The 22,103-nt window shown below is 35.8% G+C and overlaps 1 protein-coding gene across 1 annotated transcript in view; it reads right to left on the bottom strand.

Annotated features, from left to right (window-relative positions):
- UBE3C (ubiquitin protein ligase E3C) overlaps positions 1 to 22,103 on the bottom strand; it is a 71,927-nt gene that overhangs the window by 24,242 nt on the left and 25,582 nt on the right. Inside the window, exons 11-18 of the mRNA XM_005142122.4 lie at positions 18,569 to 18,655; positions 17,725 to 17,882; positions 16,894 to 17,126; positions 11,816 to 11,920; positions 10,605 to 10,692; positions 7,114 to 7,211; positions 4,050 to 4,182; positions 737 to 984 (exon numbers count right to left, since the gene is read on the bottom strand). Of these exons, the coding sequence (XP_005142179.2) occupies positions 737 to 984; positions 4,050 to 4,182; positions 7,114 to 7,211; positions 10,605 to 10,692; positions 11,816 to 11,920; positions 16,894 to 17,126; positions 17,725 to 17,882; positions 18,569 to 18,655 (1,150 nt within the window). The remainder of the gene's footprint in view (positions 1 to 736; positions 985 to 4,049; positions 4,183 to 7,113; positions 7,212 to 10,604; positions 10,693 to 11,815; positions 11,921 to 16,893; positions 17,127 to 17,724; positions 17,883 to 18,568; positions 18,656 to 22,103) is intronic.

The following is a 22,103-nucleotide window of genomic DNA, read 5'->3' as shown; positions in this document are numbered from 1 at the left end:
CCCACAATTATTAGCTTTGAAAAAATTATTTCAAGGACTTAGAAGGAAAGTGCCTCAGTACTAAACCTGACCATAAAAGAAAATTTAATGTAATGGATGTTTATAATGTTGGGGTTTTTTTCTCCCTGCCACTTCATTTATCATCTAGCTCAACAAGTATATATTAGTCTTTGAACATTCACACCACCAAAATATCAAGATGCAAAACACACAAAAAAAACCCAAGCAGAGTAAGTAAAAGCAAATTTGCATATGGCAAAGTATGGTAAATGCTCATGGAAAAATTTAAATACTAGCGAGAATTGTACACCTCATACAACTAGAAACTGGTTTTGAAAATATTAATTTCCTGTATTCCACATGATGAAAACGTAACTGCAATCAAATACCAGAAAGCTCCAAGTTAAAAATCCCCATAAACAGCGCAGTTCTATTAGCTTTAATCAACTTAGCTTTAAGCGAGAGGCTAAACACAGGAGCAGACATACGCACACTTTGCTCAGCTGGCAGTCACAGTATCTCTAATTCTTTGTACTACTCAAGTGTGTAGCTTACTAAAATGAAGCAGAAATTTGGGTGACATGTAAAAATAATGTCCAGATCCAACATATGCAAGTTATTTTTCCTCAACTAGAAAAACATGTCATTTTTTCCCATCTACCCCTATCTAAAAAGATAACATTACTGAATAATTGCAGTACTGCTATAGCTTTATATTATGCAACACTGCTTTTACCTTTCCAAGCATTCTTCCAAGAAAGTAGTAATGTCGGGCATAAGAGTCTCCAACAAGCATCTGCGCAGCAGGGTTTGGGTAAAGAAGTCCCTCATTGGTGGTCTTAAAAAATCCCTGGTTGGGGTTAAATCCTGATTTAAGTAGTTCATTCAGGAATTCTCTGAAAATGCCACCACCATCAATACCAGCTTCATCAAGACCATGTGCATTAAGCAAGTGAACACGAATGCGCTTTTTTAGGTCAGGTTCTGCAGAGAAAGAAGAGACACAGACTCAAATACAACTATCTGCTTGAACTTTGTTTGGATAAAAACGCATGTAGCTACACATACAAACATATCTAGAGTAACTTTATATAAAAACTGAACTAATTAAATAGTAGCAAAAACCTATTACTGGATTGAATTTTGGCAAATTCAGTACGTGAAAGTCACTTTGTACAAAGGATCTTGCTTTAAGAGCCATCAAAAGATGGAATGGAAAAACACTTGGTAGGGGAAGGAAAAGAAAACCCCACAGAATATTTTAAAGAGAACAAAGAATAATTTGAAAACTCTGTTTATAAAAATACTGTGAATTCTAGGCTCAACTTTCTCCTCTCTGAAGGGACCATCAATAAACCTTGCATTCCCTTAGAGGGGTTTATTGTTACACTACACCATTACAGTATTTGAAATTAAACATAATATTTTTGATACTTTGGACCCATTGCTAGGTCATGTAATTCCAGTGAGCAAGGTGAGGTAAAGATGGGCATGTTCTGAAGGCAGGTGTTCCACTTCTTTCATAGAATGCTGCTACTTGAGAAAGAAGCAATATTTAATTGTTTAACCGAGTATACATAACAAGGAAGAAGGTTCTTTTTTCTCAATTCATGAAGGTTTCCCAAGATCTAACCAAATACACAACTTTTATGTAAACCCTTGCATTAACTACACTTGCATCCCAGCAAAGCAATCAGTAATAAACTAATATCAGTAAAACTTTCTACTGCTTCCACATGCTACAAATGCACACATTATGGGTGGCCAGCTGATGTTTATGGGGGAATCTTCAGCACCTTGTAGCAACAGAATTTCTCCTGAACCACCTAGTGTCTTTCTCCCATTGCAGATGCCTCTACATCTGCTAGTAATTTCCAATTTCACACCTCGCTATTTTTAAGTTACCTATTAGTATTTCATTAGAGTTAAATGCTCTCCTGCACAAAAATTCTGCTTGCTGGAAATAGCAGATGGCCACTTTTAGCCACTGGCACTGCAATAGGTCCACTCACTCATCGCCATTAAAAACAAAAAAATAGACCACTGGTAAAAGATACTCAAAAGCATACAGGCACTCTTTGTCTTGAGACTCCTGAGACATGAGAGCACTGATGTTAAAACTTTTATATATGGAAAATGTTAGTTCAGTGCTTTTTGGGGTCCTATGAAGAAAATTATTTGCCTCTTCCTCTATGTACTTACAAGCAGATTTACAGCAAGGAGGAAAGAATGGTCCTAAAGCCAATTTCACATGTCAAAAAAGGTGATCAGGTAGAGGTGGACTCCAAGCTAGTGTAAGCTCTGAAAAGGTGAGCTCAGTTTTGTAATTCATAACTAGAATGTAACTGAACTGTTACTGGAGTCCACTGGAGGCTATTGTGGAATATTCTGAAAGTACAGTCACAGGAATAAAAATTATAAATCCTTGCACATTATTAAGCATATGACAACCATGTAAAAATATAAACCCATAAGAATCACCCTAATACATTTCTGCTACTGTAAGCTTGTTTTCTTAATAATTATCTCAGTTAAGGTACTACAGAAACATTAACTTTGAACAGCTCTCTTCTCAGGGCCAGTAAACAAACTGGATGCTTCTTCCAAATCAGTATGCTTCGCTCTCTCCTCATCAATTCTAGAACTTCATCTACCATCTGTTCAATCTCCCAGATTGATTTTAGTTGATTCATTCTATAGTCTTGAAATCATACTAGGAAGCCCAAAGCCATACTCAGTTTATAAGTGCTGAAATGGTGAGTTATGTTTTTGCTAATATGGCCCAGTATGCAGCTAGCTTTCATCTCACCAAGGGGAACTCTTTATTTGTTCAATTTGTTGTCCACTATGAAGCCCACAGTCCTTTATTGAAACAAACACGTTTTAGCCAGTCAGTGCTCAGTCTGTACTGCTACAGTTACAGGATTTGGTATTTCCTAAGCTTCATGAGGTTTCTGTAAACCTTTTAATTCAGACTGTTGAGGGCCACCTGAGTGGCAACCTGATCTTTCAGTATACTGACTATTCCCCTCAATTTCATATTGCTTGTGACCTCACTAATGGTGGAATAAATCCCAGTACCCAGCTTGTCAGACTGTGCGTTAAGCTTAGGAAATATGCATTCTAAAACTCCTTACTAGTTTAATAAAGCTACAAGAGGTTGAAATGTAGTTTTCATAAAGAATGTGCTTCTCAGTTAAAGAAATAGGTTGGCCTGTCTGGTACATCACACTGCATTATTCAACTGCAGTTTCTGAATTGTATTTTCATGTATTTAGGGAGGGAAGAAACGGCAACACAACAGACTCAACTTTCTCCATTTTCCAATTCCAGAGTAAAGGAAATTAAGTATGTTCTCCCGTAATTTTATACAAACCAAGAATATCAACACTACTTCCTCTCTAAACTAAGTAGTTCTCCAGGAGGTAACTTACGTGGCACAGCAGGTGAAATTCATATGGCAAACCTCAAGTATTCAGCAAATATTCTCTTCACATGCAAAAATACCATACAGCTAATAAGGACTTTATTTTGACAGGTTTTATTTACACTGAAATTCTGATTTCTAGAGTAGCCACTCTCACACAAAATCACACTAAGGTATGATTTAAATCAATGGGGTAAAATAGTACTTCACCATACTATCAAAGTGTGCTGCATTAACCTTATCAGCCACTCTGTACCTAGCAAATATTGTGCAGTCTAGATATATTTGTTGACACAGATTACCAAAGCAGATAGTATCTAATAAACTATACAGATAAATACACGAAGTGCAGTTTTATTGGCAAGTAAGTGGGAAGAGAAGTCCTATAAATGTAGGTTTGAACTAAGGAAGGGTGTGCACAAGAGACTGAGACTGTAATAATCAAAAAGAATGTGGATGAGAATAACTTTATTGTAAAAATTGGGGAAGTTTAACTCTATAAGAACTTTCACACCTTAGAGCTGATACACTTTTAATATCCTACTCAAGTAATCAAGTAGTAACTACATGGTAAGAATGGTTAAATGTTAGAAACATGCCAACAACTTAACTGTAAACCTACCATTTTCAGGAGAAAGTTTATCATAAGCATCTTCATAAATATAGTTTCTCCTTATAGTGACATTAATTCCATCCAAAAATGGCCCATCTCCTTGAACTTCTTGCTTATCAGCATAGATCAGTCTTTGAAAAATCTGTTAAAATAAGTGAAAAGACTAATGATGTCATCATGTAGATCTAAGTATTCAATAAGTGATGGTTATTTGCTACTATTACTGTCCTTTGAGTTGCTTCTGGGCACTCACTTTCAAGTGATTTGTCTTCTCTCTCACTGAGCTGCAGAAATATAATACAGAACCATGTCACAGGGAAGGGGAGAGGACAGACATGCAAAGAACTTTTTTGTGCTAAGATACCATCTTCAGTTCTTTCTACATAAAAAGGCCTATCTACAAACATTGTGTCAGTGATTACAATTTCCTCTCCCTAACTTTCAGAGTTCTGAAATGCAAAGTATTAAAAAACAAAGGGGAAAACTCACATGAATATTTTGCACACACAGAGGCAATCCTCAAAACTGGCAAGTAATTTTTTGTAGGGCTTAGTTACAAGAAGCTGGGTATCAGTTCTGTGAGGAGGAGTCAGCAAATAATTCAAAGCAAAACAGTGGATAGCACTGCCATATTAAACAAAGAACCAATTCAAAAAATGCCAGCTGAAGTATAAATTGAACTTCACATTTTCCCTGTGCAAGTCTTCACAACAGGAACCTGTCACAGTTCACCTGAAGAATAACTGTGGTTAACTGCATTTCTATGCCAGTATTTAGCATGGGATGGGGCTGCCCAATGCCTAATAATGTTCAATATACCCTCAATGCAAAGTCTGTCCTCTCTTGCTGCTTTCCCATATTCAGTAAATAATCGAGTACATTTTCTAAGGGATGTAATCTCCCAACAATATCACAAGCTGCTTTCTTAACTAAGAAGACTAAGAAAGAGCATCCAGTGATGTTTAAAACCAACAAATGTACCATGGAAGAGGAAAATCTGACAATGGCAGACAAAGGCACCCAGTGGATAAAGAACTGGCTGGACGGCTTCTTGCAAAGAGTTGTGGTCAATGGCTGAATGTCCAATTGGACACCGGTAATGAGCGGTGACTCTGAGGAGTCAGTGTTGGGATTGATCCCATTCAACATCTTTGTCAGCAACATGGACAGTGGGATTGAGTGCACCCTTACAAGTTTACCAATGACACCAAGCTGTGTGGTTCAATTTATACGTTGGAGGGAAGGGATACCACCTAGAGGGACCTGGACATGCTTGAGAGGTGGGACAATGCCAACCTTATGAACTTCAACCAAGCCAAGCGCAAGGTTGGGGCAATCCTAGGCACAGCTACAGGTTGGACAGAGAAGAGATTCAGAGCAGCCCTGCGGAGAAGGACTTGGGGGTTTTGGTTGACGAGAAACTTAACATGAGCTGGTAGTGCGCCTTCGCAGCCCAGAAAGCCAACTGTATCCTGGACTGCATCAAAAGGAGTGTGACCAGCCAGTCAAAGGAGGTGATCCTGCCCCTCTAACTCTGCTCTTGTGAAACCTCACTTGGGAGTACTGTGTGCAGTTCTGGTGTCCCCAACATAAGAAGCACATGGAGCTCTTGGAGCAAGTCCAGAGAAGGGCCATGAGGATGATAAGAAGGCTGGAACACCTTCCATAAAAAGGCTGAGAAAGTTGGGGCTGTTCAGCCTGGAAAAGAGAAGGCTGCATGGAGACCTCATAGCAGCCTTCCAGCAAGTGAAGGATATCGTACGGATGCCGGAGGGGGACTCTTCATCAGGGACAGTAGTGATAGGACAAGGGGTTCAAACATGAACAGTGGATGTTCAGGATAGGTATAAGGAAGAAGTTCTTTACTGTAAGGCACTGGAACAGGCTGCCCAAAGAAGTGGCTCTATCCCTGGCAGTGTCCAAGGCCAGGCTGGACAGAGTCTTGGATAAGACAGTCTGGAGTGAGGCATTCCTGCCCAAGGTTTGTAAATCAAACAAGGTTTTATGAATAACAGAAACTTAATATATATAAATCTCAGCATAGCTTGAGGAAGCCCAGAGATTGTAAACAGTGGCTAAATCATAACATAGAGATCCCTGCTTAAGGTCACTTTCAGCTATTTGCCTATTATCCTGCTGCAAAGTTGCCCACACAGTATTAAAATGTTTTGCAGGAACAACTGTTTCATAAGCCTGGAAAAGCACTCCTTTTCTATCAAATCTGTCAGTGTCTTTTTTGGCAAATACTGATTCACTTTCCCTATGTAACTAACTATTCTTTATTCCCTTGAGGGTGCCTTGCAACTCAATGTTTCCAAGACAATCAGCAAGCACTTTTTAAGTAATTGATACTGTTGAACAGTTCAGAAAAGAAGTTCAGGGGGAAAAAAAAAGTGCATAACAGATTAAGAGTTTTAAAAAAGTATGATGCAAACCACAATAGGTAATAGAACAATTACATCTTTAAAAACTAGACAACATTGAAAAGCAAATTCAACAAGAATCTTGCAAGTTTTAAACCACATACTCCACTAAAGTTCAGCTAGTCAGCTATTAATGTAGAAATTTAATCTCTAGGCGTTATTTTCCCAAAATGGAGATCCATCATCTCATCCTAAGTAAATCAACCCACTGGACAAAGGTGTCCAGCCTTGACCTTGGAATCTGTTTATTACAAACACACAACTAGTTAGTGCTCTGCTTACCACAAGAGGGTGCAATCATGTAGGTCAATCATTGAATCAGGACTGCAGTTTATGAACATACGACTGCTCTCATGTATCTTGGAATATGTGTTTCTAATTTTAATGCAGTTATTATAAAGGGTAATATGACCAGTAAAAGAAAAGTAACTAACTACAAATGTTCAACTGCCATATGAGTACTGAAGAAAAACAGCATGGCCTATCATGTCCTTCTGTAGGAAAAAGCACCTAGCTAAGTATAAACTTAACTAGGGCAAGTTTCTACGTAGCTGAGTGCCTTGGGTTTTTTGGGGTTTGTTCTTTTTTTTACACTTACTGAAAGCATAAAACTAAAAAGCCAATTGCACATTAAATTAGAAATTAGGTACCTTTACTCTTTCTTCAAACGGAACTACAAAAGGCAGCTCTGTCAGAATTGCAAGTTGTCGTTCTTCAGATACAGAAAGAGGTGCTGGTTCCAACCCCACTTAAAATAGAAATAATAATTTTAAAACTTTTGGAAAGAACAGTCATTTAAAACAGTTTATTTTGTATCAAGTGGCTCAATTTACTTTGCATAAAAATATATGTATGTTAAAATTGTTTACTGAACAAGTCACACACAGCCTTACCTTTCTTTAAACATTAGTTTATATAAGAAAATTGAAATGTAAGCAGTGAAAACACACGGAAAACAAAATGTATATTAAAAACAAGTACTCCCGTATTTTTTATTTTATTCAGAGGAAATGTTATTTTCTTGTTACTGACAATTTAATTTTTAAATTAAGAAAAATACATGAGAGAAAACAATTAAGTTGTAAGCAATTAGAATTTTCATCACAGGAATACACAATATTCCCATCCCAATGCCCAAAACAGCTAAAAGGTATTGTGCTTTCAAATACAACATCTACGTTCAATCAAATTGTTTTAGGCATAAAGCCTAAAGAATTAAACCAAATCTAATGAAACCAATGCAAAGATTTCAATGAGTTTTCTCTTCCAACAGCAAGGTCACAGTGGATCACATTAAATCCTAGCCCCTGCAGAAACAGTGAGAAGAACATCAAGAAACTGGGTACTGTGCTTAGGAAAAAAAAAAAAAGATTAGAAAAGAACTGAAGCAGCACCAGCTACAGAGAGACTCAATCACATGCACTTCCCAAGCTATAATGTGGTTCCTTTGAATCTTCTTCTAACCACAGAAGATGTTTTTAGGAAACAATTCATCTTTGGGGGATGCACAGTAGAGTGACAATCCTGCTCTAACTTCATGGGAAGAAACTCAGTTGCTGAGCACGTATCTCACTGTAAATTAACTGCATCAAAAAGAAAATGAAATTGTCCACTGACTAGACACTGTGGTTAAAGATCCACCTCGATTCAGCCTACAGAGGAAACAAAACCCAGAACTCCATAGTTGTTTCATGTTTAATAGTCACCTTATAAAAAAAAAAAAAAGAATCCAGAGTCTAGACTAGTCATAGCCCATGTTACAAAACTGAAGTAAATGCTTCATATTATTACCCAGCCTGGAAATTTATTATAACAGTTTTAAGTTTTTTGTTTGGCTCCTTCCTACCTGTGGTGCCTACCATCTTGCTGCACTGCTGCAACTGGACATCACTTCAATGCTTTTTTTTTTCCTCTACTCCTCAAAGCACTTTAAGTAGGGATATTTTAAGCACCAAATTAAGATGACGTGACCCAAAACATCAGTATACTTGATGTATATTCATTCAGGTCAGGTTTCAACATTGCAAGCCTTTGGAATTTCTGATAAAATGCTTATCTGTGATTACCCTTAGTTTGCTTAGTAAACATTTTTAATTAAAGCCGATGTATGCAGCCTATTAAGCTAACAGTTAAAAGCATTTTAAATAAAAAGTGCATGTACAGCAAAGGTAAACTACTACATGACTTCGACAGTTCAATTATTCCAGTCAATTAGTCAATTTTATCTGCATTTCTCCATCACAGCTTCTTTCTTTAAAGAGAAATATGGGATGGAGTCATCAATACAGAGGGCATTTAGAACTCACAAGTCTGCCATTTAAGTAAATGAAAAAGCACAAATAAACATGACCATATGTGATTCAGCAGTACTTTCATGCTAATTGGCTTTAACCCATATGGAGTCAAAAGGGATTAAATGAGTCATGTGCATATTGTTACCTGCTTGTTTTCACACATTCATGTCAACTGTACCTTTTTTAGCTTGATTTCATATGAAAATGAGGCTTACATGAACAAAGTATCATCCCTCTTCACCAACACACCTTTTGAGCTAACTAGCTGATTTTTAACTTTGATAGAGAATAAGAGGTTCAAAAAACCTAAATTTTGTTAACATTTTCAGATAGACAGAGAAGACAAATTCCTTTAGTGACCTGATTACAGAAGCAGCAAGGAGAGCTCAGCTATCTGCTCTGTTCAGTGTGTCAGCTTGTCTGATAGCCAGCCAGTAAAATGAGGGCATGTAGCTGCTCTGTACCAACGACAGCACTTGCATTCCTTATCCACCAACTGCTCCAAATCAAGACAACTCATGAAATGAAGGGAACTGGTGCTATTACGGGAAGGAAGACAAGGGAGAGAGTTCAAGATACTGTACATATGACGGGAAGGATGAGTAACATGGGGAAGAATCTGGAAATTATAGGGATCACTGATGTAGAGTCTGTAATATAGGATACAGGCCTGTGGAAGCCTGGCAATTTTGGATAAAACACCTGCTTTTAAGATTTTTATTACCAGTCACTTAGAATAGGTGAGTTCTAAAGAGAGGAACCAAACTGAATATTTGATTCAGAAGTCTGAGAAGTACTTACACTGAAACAGTTAGTTGTTATCTGGTAACTAGATTGATAAGGTGATCAAGGTAAATTTAGACCACCATACCTCTTATATTTTTCCTAAATCATTATAAGAAGTCCTTTTATTTCAACCTTGGACAAAGACCTTAATCCTGTACAACTCTACAGCAGCATCCAAAGTTGGAACTAGATGATCTTAAGGTCCTTTCCAACCCTAACTATTCTATGATTCTATGATTTTACTGTACCTGGCTAAGATACTCAAGCAGATTACATCATCTTGAAAGAGAGTAGGGACTCTCACAGATGAATCATTTTGCTGCTTAAAGGCCCCATTTCTAATTCATTATTAAATCTCACAAGTATTAGTGACTTAATTATTATTTCACCTGAACATAGCAAGGTAAAATTCTAGACTAGTGAAGCTACAAAGGTATGCAAAGCTGAAAGAAACAGACTGGCTACATGAGTAAGCACAATGACATGACTGAACTAATGGAAATTTACCCTGATTGCTAAGTTGGTCCCATTCTCACATTCTTTTCTTTGGAAGTTCCATAAAGTCCTGATACTTTGAGTAGTTCAAGGGGGTAAGTTTCTGACTTATCTAATTTGAGACAGTACTCATAAATAGTAACTAATACTTATCATGGTACCTACAGCTTGTTTAATATATAATAAATCTCTTTGTAGTATACAGTATAAGCAAAATCTCAATGATTTACATCTTCTGCAACTTTATTAATTTTGTATCTTATGCAACTGCCTTTAATACATGTTAAAATGTATGTTTCTATCATACAATCTGTTCATCTCATTATTTCCCCTCATGAATGCAAGCAGAAGCTTGGGGAAAACTTATACCTAATACTTGAATATTCTAAAAGACAAACATATACATGTGTATACAAATACACTTTTTAATATCTGAAACAGAACTATGAAAGACTGCCTTGCTTTTGGCTATCAAGACATTTATACAAAATACTTAACCAAGCTTTATAAAAGGCAGTATGTTATTTTGACTTAGCAAAGCAAAAATTGCATAGACTATATCTTACCATCCAAAGTAGACTGCAATGGTCCTATTCTTCCCATTCTTCTGACTCTCCAGACATGTCTGGCAGATGGCACATACAGCTGTGTAACCTACCACATAACAGCATTTTACAATTAAGCATTATCTAATTACATATTACACTTTACTATAAACATTTTATAATAAATTCTATAAATACACAAAGTTGTCTCATCCAGTAGAATGCCTACACATCTTCATTTCTAATCACTCTTTCTTATATTTGAGCCTTAAAACTGAGCTGCAGAATTAACAACAATGTAATATAAGGGTTATCATTTAAAAATACCATATAATGTTACATTAAATGCTGGTATTTAAGATATTAGAGAGGCGAGTTTGATTTTTGAGGTGTCAAATTTTGCTTACTTTGTACTGGTTACCATCATAGTTTAAGACCACTACTACTTTCACTAAGCTCCCTAGGCACTGTAAGAGTCATGAAGACCTGTCGCGCAGAGATGGAAATCCTGAACAAAAAGCAAGCAAATACACGATCATCAAAAATAAACACAAGAGTTAATGTTAATTATTCCATGCAAAACTTAGTTAAGAAATCCAACAGTACAAAGTAGCCTAGCTGGAGTGTAACTAGTTTCTTAAGACCCAAGTTCTCAATGACTCAATAGATGTACTTGCACATTCCTATTACTGTTTTCTTTTGCACACACACACACAGACAGACAGACAGACACACACACACACACACAGGTTTTAAGCACAACATAATTATTTTCAGAAGGTCTTAGGGAAAAAAAAGTAATTTCTATGTGAGGCAAGTACAGAAAATGATACCGAATTTTCTTTTGGTTTGGAAGAGATTTTTGAGGGTATTTTCCTCCATTATAGAGCAATTCTATTATTTAGCATTTTTGTCATGAGAAATACTTTAAATAACTAGGAAATAAAATGCAACAAAATGCTACAAGATTTTCAACTCTCTGCTGTTACAAATGCAGATGACTTACACTGCTGCACTGCAGAATGCATTCTACTTCATGGATTGGAAATGCAATTTAAGAGAAAAGTTTCTTAATAAATGCAAGTGTTTTACATCAGAGATAAGCAGCATTACTCCAGATCTTAAACCACACTAAGCCTATAAAACACCACTGATACTGTCAGGAATCAAATACTTCACCACTGGAACAATTGCACCTGTAAGGCTATGTGGAAAAAGAACATTACTCTCACCTTATCTGCTTTAATGTTTTCTTGTTCCGAGAGCCAGTGATTTGGTGGGCAGAAATTTCTCCTTGTATCTCTAGATTTCAACATTTTCACTAGGTTTGTGATGACCTAGGTGTCAGAAACACATACAATCAATATACATTCAGCACTGAGAATTAAACTATTATCCACAAGCAATTAATACTTTAATGCATGAAATTATTATTTATTTTTAACTTATAAAAACTTGCTCTTAAATACCTCATAATGTGAGTATGTAACTGTGGTTCACTTTCAAGTCATCAAAAAAACCCAGCTTATTAAAGTCCAAAACCTAAGACCTAGAGCTACCAAGGAATAAGTAACCTTAGGGCTACACCGCAGAACTAAAAAGCTGAATGCCAGTTCAGGGAAGCCTAAACAAATCATTACCAGCATCAAATCACTTATTTAAAGAAATTAATATCTAACCACACTGTTCATACAATGGTCTTTTACACAGGATTTTGTTTGTTTGGGGTTTTTTTTATATATATTTTTTATATAGTTTTTCAGAAATTAAGCATATAAATAGATGTATGCTTTTAGAAGAGAGAGCTATATAGCTATTCCTTGCTACCTCTCATTTCAAAACTGAGACTCCAAACAATCTGGCTGATTTGTAGGTTTTCTTTTTCCACAAGAAGGAAAATTCTTACATTTCTGTACATCACTTTTCAAGGGAAATGCTCCACAGAAGAATGGAACTTTTGCCTGCCATCTCAAGACAAAGGTCATGTGTATCACTCCACACCACGCAAATCTAAGGGATCAACTGAAAAACAATGGGTATTTCTGCCTGTAGACAATAAAATTAACTACCCAGCAAAAGACAGTGTGATGTACACAATGACCAAAATGTACAAAAGCCAAAATCGACTTCAGAAAGTATAGAAGAGAGCAGAAGCATTAAACTGGCAGCAAAACATAAAAGCAGAAGTTATGTCTCTAAAGTACATGAAAGATTGACTTATTCCGGTTACTGCATTAAAAAACTAAACCACTTCCGGCTAAAGGTGCGTTAGAAGAAACATTTGTATCAAAAAGACAATGAGGTGATTATAAACAAATGCTAATATTTTTAAGGGTAAAGGACTACATCTGAAAAGACACTACAGGCTCCTTTTCAATTAATATCTTGTTAGCATTTTCAAAGGTAGACAGAGAAAAAAAAATTATATAATCCAGAAGTAGCTAAAAATTTACCAAATTAACTACACCTTCAAGGTTCTTGTCTCTATTAAAATGGATCCCAGTGTGACTAGCTCAGATGTTTACAACGCACATTAAACCCCACCATAAGACTGTTAAAGCATCCAGCATATAAAACCACTCCTGAGAAGAGCCTAGCCCAAACATGCCTGAAAGCAGATCACAAAATGACCATTTCCAGAAAAAGAATGGCTGCCAAATATTCTTGTAGTGATCACCACAAGAAGGACAAAAAGCATCTGCAGTCCTAAAAATATAGGGAGTGGGCGGCACTAGTTGTAATTTTTATTTAATATGCACGTATATACTGCTTTATTTGTAATGTTATTTACAACTAAAATGTGTTAGATAAAAGCCCTTCAGTGTTTTAAGTTAAGCTCTTTCCCAGCAGAAGGTATAAGCATATACCCAAAAACCACCTAGAAACTGATTTAACAAATGGCTGTTTATCAGCTGAACCATCATGGGTGATGTGTACACCCATACTTCACCCAACCACAAGCACATCAGCACAAACCACTATGCCGAATTCTTTTCTTTTCACAAGAATTCAAATGATGAAGGGTAATTCTGTCATTATCATAACCATACTGTCAGAAAAAAAGAAAACTGTATCGGTAACTAGTTTATGCACATCTTCATAACAAAACTGGGAGGCTGAGGATAATGGTCAGCGTGGTCACAAGGGTGTCTTTAATATTTTCCTTGACAGTTTCCTCCAATCCAGAAAAAGGGGGGAAAAGAAAAAAAAGAGCTATTGAGCTAACAAGTACTCCATCTCAAGCAACACTACATAAAACGTAATTAAGTGGAATCAATAGAATATTAAATTACTAGGCTAAAAAGACATTATCACTGCTACAATGAACAGCCATCTGTTTTGCAACTTAGAACTACAGCCCTTGAAAAATGAACAGAAAAAAACATACACCAAGTTTTTCTGAAGTAATTTTGCTAAAAGACAATCTTAATGGGCAGGTGTCAAGAGTAACAGAGAGCTTAATGGGCCTTCTAAAGGATTCTGTATCTAGATTCTACACAAAAGACCTTTCAAGATACCGTTTGTATAGTAACCTCTTGAATAAAGACAGAACAAAGAATGCTAATAAGGGAACTGTCTGATTACACAGGAATTTTCATCACCTTGCCCTTATAAAATTCAGTGCAGGTCAGATGGGTCACTGAAGCTCTCTGGTCCCATTACCACTATAGGTAAGAGCAAAATATAAAAAGGAGGAAAAAAAAATTCTGAGAAAGTTATGCACATGAGGACCATGCTAATAAAATATTTTACAAGCAGCTGAAGAATCCTTTCAGGAAGCTGAATCAAATTAGGCGAGACTGGAGTTCCTTCTACATAATGCATGGATCCTGAGAACACTAGCAATCTGAACTCATGACTAAAATTTTGGTATATATTTTATTGAAACAAAAGACCCAATCAATAAATAATATTAAAATGGAGATTTCTTTCCAATAAAGTGCCAAGTGCAAGACACATTCAAAACTAAAATTCAGCAAAATTAGCAACTTAATTTCATTTGATTAACTCAAGATAGTGAAATAATTATTTTATTTGACAACATCCGTATTCATTTACCCATAACTTAAATCCTGCCATTGAAACTGTAACAGTGACTACACTATTCAATATTGTAACAAAAAACAGGGATTCTGCTAAAGATGTACATCTTACCAAAGACCTCCAATCTGTTAGCAAACACTGACATCACTGTCAGCAGTCTCACTGTTTTCAGATTTACCATTATCTTGCAGAAAAAAAAGCCTCTATTTGTATGTGTACATATATTATATATATACACACACACAAAGGAATGTATTTCATTAGATACAAGTGGCACAGAAAAGATGCAAAGCAAGTGTGAGAAATGGAAAGAAAATAAAGGAAAATCACGAAATTAAAGGCATAGGTGAATAGGGAAGGAATAGGCATTTTTCTCTGCAGGCAGCTTGCCTAGGTTTTTCTTTAGGTTTCTTTCTCCTGTTTGAGATAATGAACCACTTTAGCTTTGTTTTAATGATATGGAAGAAGATACTGTTGCCTGCTACAGAGAAGAAGCTATTTTGAAGCTGCCCTCAGAAGAGACTCAAGTGCTGTGTACATCAGTCTTCTTGTAAGATGAAGTAGCTGTGCTGAATTTTTATCTGTAACAATACACTTCTGAAGGAGTAAATGAGGAGTAAATGAGGGAACCTTTGTTATTAACTACTTTTTTTAGTAGAACCAGAGCCTTCAAGATATCCTTAAGATCTGCAATTGTAACTCAACTAATGGAAGACAACCCTGGCTCCAGGAAATAGTAATAAGTTTAGACAGTTCCACTACAAGTTTAATTTCTGGCTGACAAAGTGGGACAAAGTAACTCAGGATTTTACAACTTTCTGAATGACAGCAAAATAAATCAAATTCATCTAAAACATAAGCAGCTTATAAAATGATTGATTAAATATGACAAATCAAAGAGAAGAAATAGAACGTGGCATGATATAAACTGCATACATAGTAACACCCCTAGCATGCTGTCCTTCTTATCAAAATAGACATACTGGAGTTTTCATGTGTGACCTTTAAATCAAAAGTTTATTTGGCAACTTAAAGACAAGTAATTAAATTAAATTCTGCAAACATATATTAGATCAATCCGTGCAAATTACGAATTCAGTGGTGCATTAGGACTGTATTCAATGCAATCAAAACATTATCAGTTACTCTCACTGCTATTAATGCTTATACTCATAAGTGAAATGTGTTGTAAAATCAGGCAGAATAGGCTAGATAGAGGCTATCTTAGACTTGTAGAATGAATAAGCATTCCTTAATTAGCCCATCAGGTTAAGTGCAAGCCTTAATGGGCCTTTCCTAAAGTCTAGCATGACATCTTTCTCCAAACACGGCCAAGAAGAAAGTTCCATTAGCAATATTAATACAAGCTTAGTTGATCATTTTCATTCAATTAACTTCTTTCAATTAAATAGATAGCTTGACAAAAGCAGTGATAAAAGACCTGAAGGGACAGCTGATGACTCGAACTGAACATTAGTGTGCGAGAGGTCGCCAGTATTAAACAGACTGTAAATCTAGCATTCAATTTGGAAAATGCATTTCTTCTGCTCCCACTTCTTTAATGAGCAATTTTAGCTGACTAGATGTGTTTGCTGCAGAATTTTCATGACAAGTCAAGCACTCTTTTTTTTCTGCAACAGTTATATTAGGTCTTTTCCTGCCAACATTTTCAGCTTCTCTTAACTCGTCTTCAGTAGGAGGCCATGGATAAAACTGGCAGAAAATACATTGGTAGATATCCAGAAAGAACATACATTAAGTTTACATTTGTTAAGCCAGATTCACCATCCCTTTAGCATTCCAGCAAGCCCAAAACACCAACAAAACCACTACAGCATGGTACCAATTCAGTCAAGCCACTTAATACAAAAGTACTCGAATAATCGCATGATTCAGTTAGAATTTCACACCTACATACAGTTACCATGAAATGCTTATGGACCCTGCTGAATGGGAGTCCAAGTTAAAACCTATATCCTATGCAGTAACTTTTTTTCAAACAGGATAAGCAAGAAAAGGAAATTAAGAGTTCTCAGAAGAAAAAAACAAAAACAGAAACAAAAGTTTCAATTATCAGAATTTACTCACTCAGTTTGGCATATACACCAAAAAGGAACTTTCCCAAATCCACATTCCTTGTAACAACAGTCTTAAAAGTATAATTAAAGGGGGGGGGGGGGGGGGGGGAAATTTAACCTAATCTTCTATCTTCAGCAGACACCTGAAAATTTTATTGAAATATGTTCTGAAAATTTACACCATTTACCTTGAATAACTGAATCCACCTTTTTTGTTCCGTCTGTATACATTGCTGCATTTCTGTATTTTTTGTTACTCCTACACTTCTAAATGCTGCAATATATTCCTCACGAACCTCTGGTTTTGTTTCTGGGTAAGCCAACTTTATGATTCCTAAACACGCATCTCGAAGGCAGCGTGATAATATTACAAGCTCTTCTAGTGTAAAAGGCATCATTGATGATTGTCTTTGACCTGCAACTACATAAAGCGCAAGCTTAAGTTTCCCTAAAGAACTTTTCCTTAATCATTTTGATATTAAAAAAAAAATTCACAGCCAAAAAAAAAACCCACAAAACACCAAAATATCAAAACCCTACTTATTTCGTTAGAACCTTAAGTATTCACACACAAAATCTAAAGGTAGACCAACAAAACACCACTCAAAAAGAGTATATATTCATAAGTCAATCAGACCCTGTAATTGCAGTCACAATTATTTTAATCATAATATTCCCTTATTCACTTTTGTGATTTCTGCTATATTAAATTTTCACATTAGACTACAGGTTCAGCTCAGAAGTAGTTCAATCTCTTCACTAACTCATTAAAAATTATCATGATTAAGAATGTCCATATCAGACCATGTAAAGCTAGGGTTCCCAAGGTGCAGACCATCATTTTTTTCTAAATGCAATCACTATGAAAGAGCCAGCTGACAGCTGAGTGCTCAGGGGACCATCAGCAAGTCAGACCAGGAGAGCTTCCCCACAGATGTCAGCAAATCATTGCCCAGGGAACTTTTACTTACACAAAAACGTTTTTCAAAGCATTGCTATTTAGTATGCTTGAAACTCACCTTCTATTGGATCACCAAAGAATTCGTTATCATGAACAGAAATAAGTGAATGACTAAACAAAGAACTAAAAAGGTAGAAGAGAGGGATAATTCGACTAGAGTCTTCTAAAGACATTGGAGAGCCTCTTGAAATCACTTGAAGAAGTGGCACCATAGACCTTAAAATATAAAAAAGCAAAATTAAAGAGATGGTAAATTATATACTCTTTTTTAAAGCATTCAGCATTCTCTTACAAATATTCAGTAGTAGTTCCTACAGCAAAATAAGGACAGCACTCTCAGGTAAATAACTATCTCCCATTCTTGCAAAATAAGGTCACTCAAAGTTCTTGTCACTATAGTATCTCAGTTTCTTGATGATACATAAACTTTGGCATTAAGTATTACTGAGTGCAGAGAGTTTGTGCTTCTGTTCTAAACCAGAAAGCAAAGGAACTAATCTGCATGTCAGCACAGAACAAATCTGCAGGTCCAGTGCCTAAGTTCCTAGGAATCCAGACATCAATTGCTGCACTAGCCAAAGTATATGAGATAACTCTCACACATTTAGGATGAAGTACTTGTAGCTTCAGTGTTGGATTGATCATAGTAAGCACTCCAAAACCTGCAAAATATCTACCTTATTTTAAATGAAGATTCTATTTATTTACCTATAATTACTTACAGATATCTAAATTCCAATATTTTGCTGGTTTATGCAATCATAGGAGCTAAGTAACCATTACAGTTTTGGTTTTAATCACCTTCCACAAGTACTGTAATACCACTAATTGTCTCATTCTCTTCTCACTAGATATGCTCTACTTTAACAAAGACTCCGTTTCAGAAATTGTATAATACATACCCTGTTATCATTCGTGTAGTCATTGAAGATATCAAATACCAAAGATGCCTCAGGAATCTGGCATTAAAGGCTAAGCTATAAAGAAGCCTGCAAAGGGAAATTCAAATAAATTGTGTCTTCCAAAAGACTGTATTCACAAAACACAATGCTTCTGTAAGAATTTACTGTCAAACATTTCTCAAATACAAACAATTTATTTTTTCAAGTTGGAGGTTCTTACCCTACTCAAATCTGGTGAAAGCCCCAAAAGCTGAAATAAACCGAGGATATAAATCCTTATACCTAAACACAGAGCTTTCATTAACTCAGCAACAAACCACATGATATAAACCCACGTTCGCAGTATTCCAGAGAATTAAATACTCATTAATAAAAATAGTATTAATTCAGAGTTGTTTATCTGGGATTTTTTTCAAATTCTAATCTATAAAATCACACCAATTAATTAGCAGGTCGTTTCTGTGGTTCTTCTGACATTAACAAATACAGCAATTTTTGTGAAAAGTAGATAAAATACCTTAAAGCTCATTTATGCTAGAAGCAAATATTGATTTAAAACTATGTGGCAATTTTACTGGTATATTCTGCCTGGCAGACATAAATACAACATCATCAGTGGAACAATGCCTGTCAGGACAGTTTCCACACTACTAGTACTACACATAAACTAATCCCTCTGTACACAGAAAAGTAGTTATTAGCTGTAAAAATAAATGTGTATGCTCACAAGTCAGTTATATACATGACTAACTTTAACTGTATTATTTCAGACATGATAAACTTTTTATAGAAATGAGAAAAAAAGAGCATCCTGGAATTAAAAGTCCTAGCTTATTTTGTCCACTGCACAAAGCAACAGATGTGACAAACATAATTTGAAACAATTAATGTCTTCTAGGAAAACAAACAGGATTTCACTGACTCAAATGTCATTTTTCAGGTTCTGAGAAGCTGTATTCAGTTAGTTATCCTAAATGCTACTTTCCTAGGTCTTATAACTATTATTAGAATGAATAAGGTGAAACAGATACTCAGGTCCCACATCGCCTCTCAGAGATCATAGTACTAAAATTTCCGGTGACCATGTGTACAAGCAGGAGGAGGCTGGGAAATGGAATTGTGGAGAGAGTCTACTCTGTATTAATTACTCTGTATTAATTACAGACCACATGGATAAATTGTGTCAGATGGCAAAAGGAAAGAAAGCACACATTTCATTAGGAGAAAAAAAGTAAAATATGAGTAAACAGGTAGAAACATTTGAGAATGGTTTAAGCAGCAATTCATTTAAAGACATTAACACAAAAAACACACAAAAACCCACAGGCCCACTCACAAATACTGCAGAGTGCCATATGCTCCTATCCCTCTTCCTGGCTGAAGCCTTGCAGGCTCTTTCTACTACCTTCACTGAAGCACAGCCTCTCTCCAGCACCCATACAGCTATCCCTTCTTCAGGCTCTAAAACCTCATGCATTCATCAAAAGCCAGTCACACAGACAAGGAACTGTTCAAGGATGAAGTAGAATGAGGACGGGAAGAACTCTTCACTGCACAGGGAGGACAGTTTCACAGGTATGTGGAGTTTTAGAAATAGGGTGGGGGCGTACAGAAGAAGGTGAAATGAAATACAAGCAATCTCGTGGTCTTTGTTGAAATATCACTCTCTTATTTCAATACATAGATTTTAAATACATAGATAAGTACCTTTAAAAAGAGTTGGAAGCTTCACATACTCCAGAGCAGTTGTATGTTGGTGATCATCAGTAAGTTCAAATTAAATTGGAAGCAACTGCAGCTAATGCCAGTTTTAAGGTAAGGTTTACTGCAAAATTAAGTTCTCCTTTGAATATGTGGAACTTGTGAAAACATCCAACCTGAATTAGATTCATGGGAATTTTACTTCCTTCTGAAGTCATTTTGTCATTTGGGTGGAAATGACGCATTATCCTGTAGGAAGGGCTTATTGTATCCTGCTAATTTAGAATAAGAATTTCTATTTTAATGTTTAACTATCTGAATGATAGCTCTGATGTCTTGGTTTCTGAAATGAGAAATTTCCTCACTGACCTTCACTTTTCAGCCTCATATTTGAAATTAAAAGTAATTTGGCACAGTGCCGTTAGGTCTCATAGGACTTCCAAGTAAAAACTTGTTAATTTTACAATCATCCCTGGAAATTATGTAATAGTTTTAGTGGCAATGAACAAACATTATGGACACTGAACCTATCATAATGTAATTCATTTTTTCATTCTAGCAATATTCAGCAATAATGAAGGGGAAAAAAAGACAAACCTTAAGAGCTTATAATAATAACCTTTGTCTAAGTTTTAGCCATTTTTATTCCATATCCGTGATTCAGGCAGTCATTGTAACAGCTGCTATATTTCATGGCCTGATTCCAGAAACGCTGAATGTATTCAATTTTCACATTTCCCTTCCTTAAAAATCTGGTTAAATACAAAAATGCAAATTTTGTAGAGGATGTTATTATACAACCTATTTTGTCAATATGAAATTCCTATGAAATATGAAGCAGATGAATTCATCAATTCTAAGTCTTTCCATACTGTTACCAGAAAATAAACATGAAACTACAAATTAAGCACAGAAAGGAGAATTAGGCCATGTGTTTCAAAAAGTTTACATCACTAAAGGTACATGAAATACAATTCATTGCAAAAGGAATGACAACAGAAACAACCTACTATGCTCCAACCCCAGGTACAGAAATTGGCTTTCAAAGAAGATAATAACTGTAACCAAAAAAGAACACACAGAGTCCCCCAGAAAAAAAAAAAAAAACAATAAACCAAACAAAACACCACCACAGTGTAAGGATGGCCTTGAAAAGCTGCATCACTGCAAAAGTTCAAGAAATTGGCTGTATTAAAAAGTTTCAAAATTTCTGGCTTCACACTGAAAAAAAAATTTAAAAGCCTAAAAAAAATTGAATTAAAAAAGAATAAAACCTTTGAGAATTAAAATAGGTCAAAATCTACCTCTAATGGTCCTTTTCTTTGGCAGATAAACTACATTATCAGGATACTGATATAAACTATCCCACTACACCTCACAGATTATGCATTACAGGGATAGCTTATACACCCTGAAGACAAAGCATTATCAATTCAGAAGGTGTTGAGATTAGTCAAGGTAAAGCTTAAATACCCACATAATCTTGATCACTTCTTCCTTTAAAGAAAACAAACAGAAAATACACACACACTCAAATACCAGAAATCAAAAAGATTAGACAGTATCTCTTTTTATGTAAACAACTATAATCTGAGAGTTTCATTTTTTGTATCTGTACTACTCTAAAAACAAAACAAGCTGCTAAAATTTCAGCCCTGGGGTTTTACTCCTCCCATGTAGTGGTTCTGAATTTTCCTGAAAATCTCACAGCATACCACCAACTCCTTTGAGAACATTATACATGTTTTCATATAATGGATTCATTAATAGATTGAACATTACAGAAAATCTTCAGGTCTAACACTGTAGTTTGGCAGAGGAACCGTTTTTCTAC

The sequence above is a fragment of the Melopsittacus undulatus genome, chromosome 1 (assembly GCF_012275295.1).
Source record: "Melopsittacus undulatus isolate bMelUnd1 chromosome 1, bMelUnd1.mat.Z, whole genome shotgun sequence".
NCBI lineage: Eukaryota > Metazoa > Chordata > Aves > Psittaciformes > Psittaculidae > Melopsittacus > Melopsittacus undulatus.
Note: the sequence above shows the minus strand (reverse complement) of the source record. Positions and strands in the feature narration are given on the sequence as shown.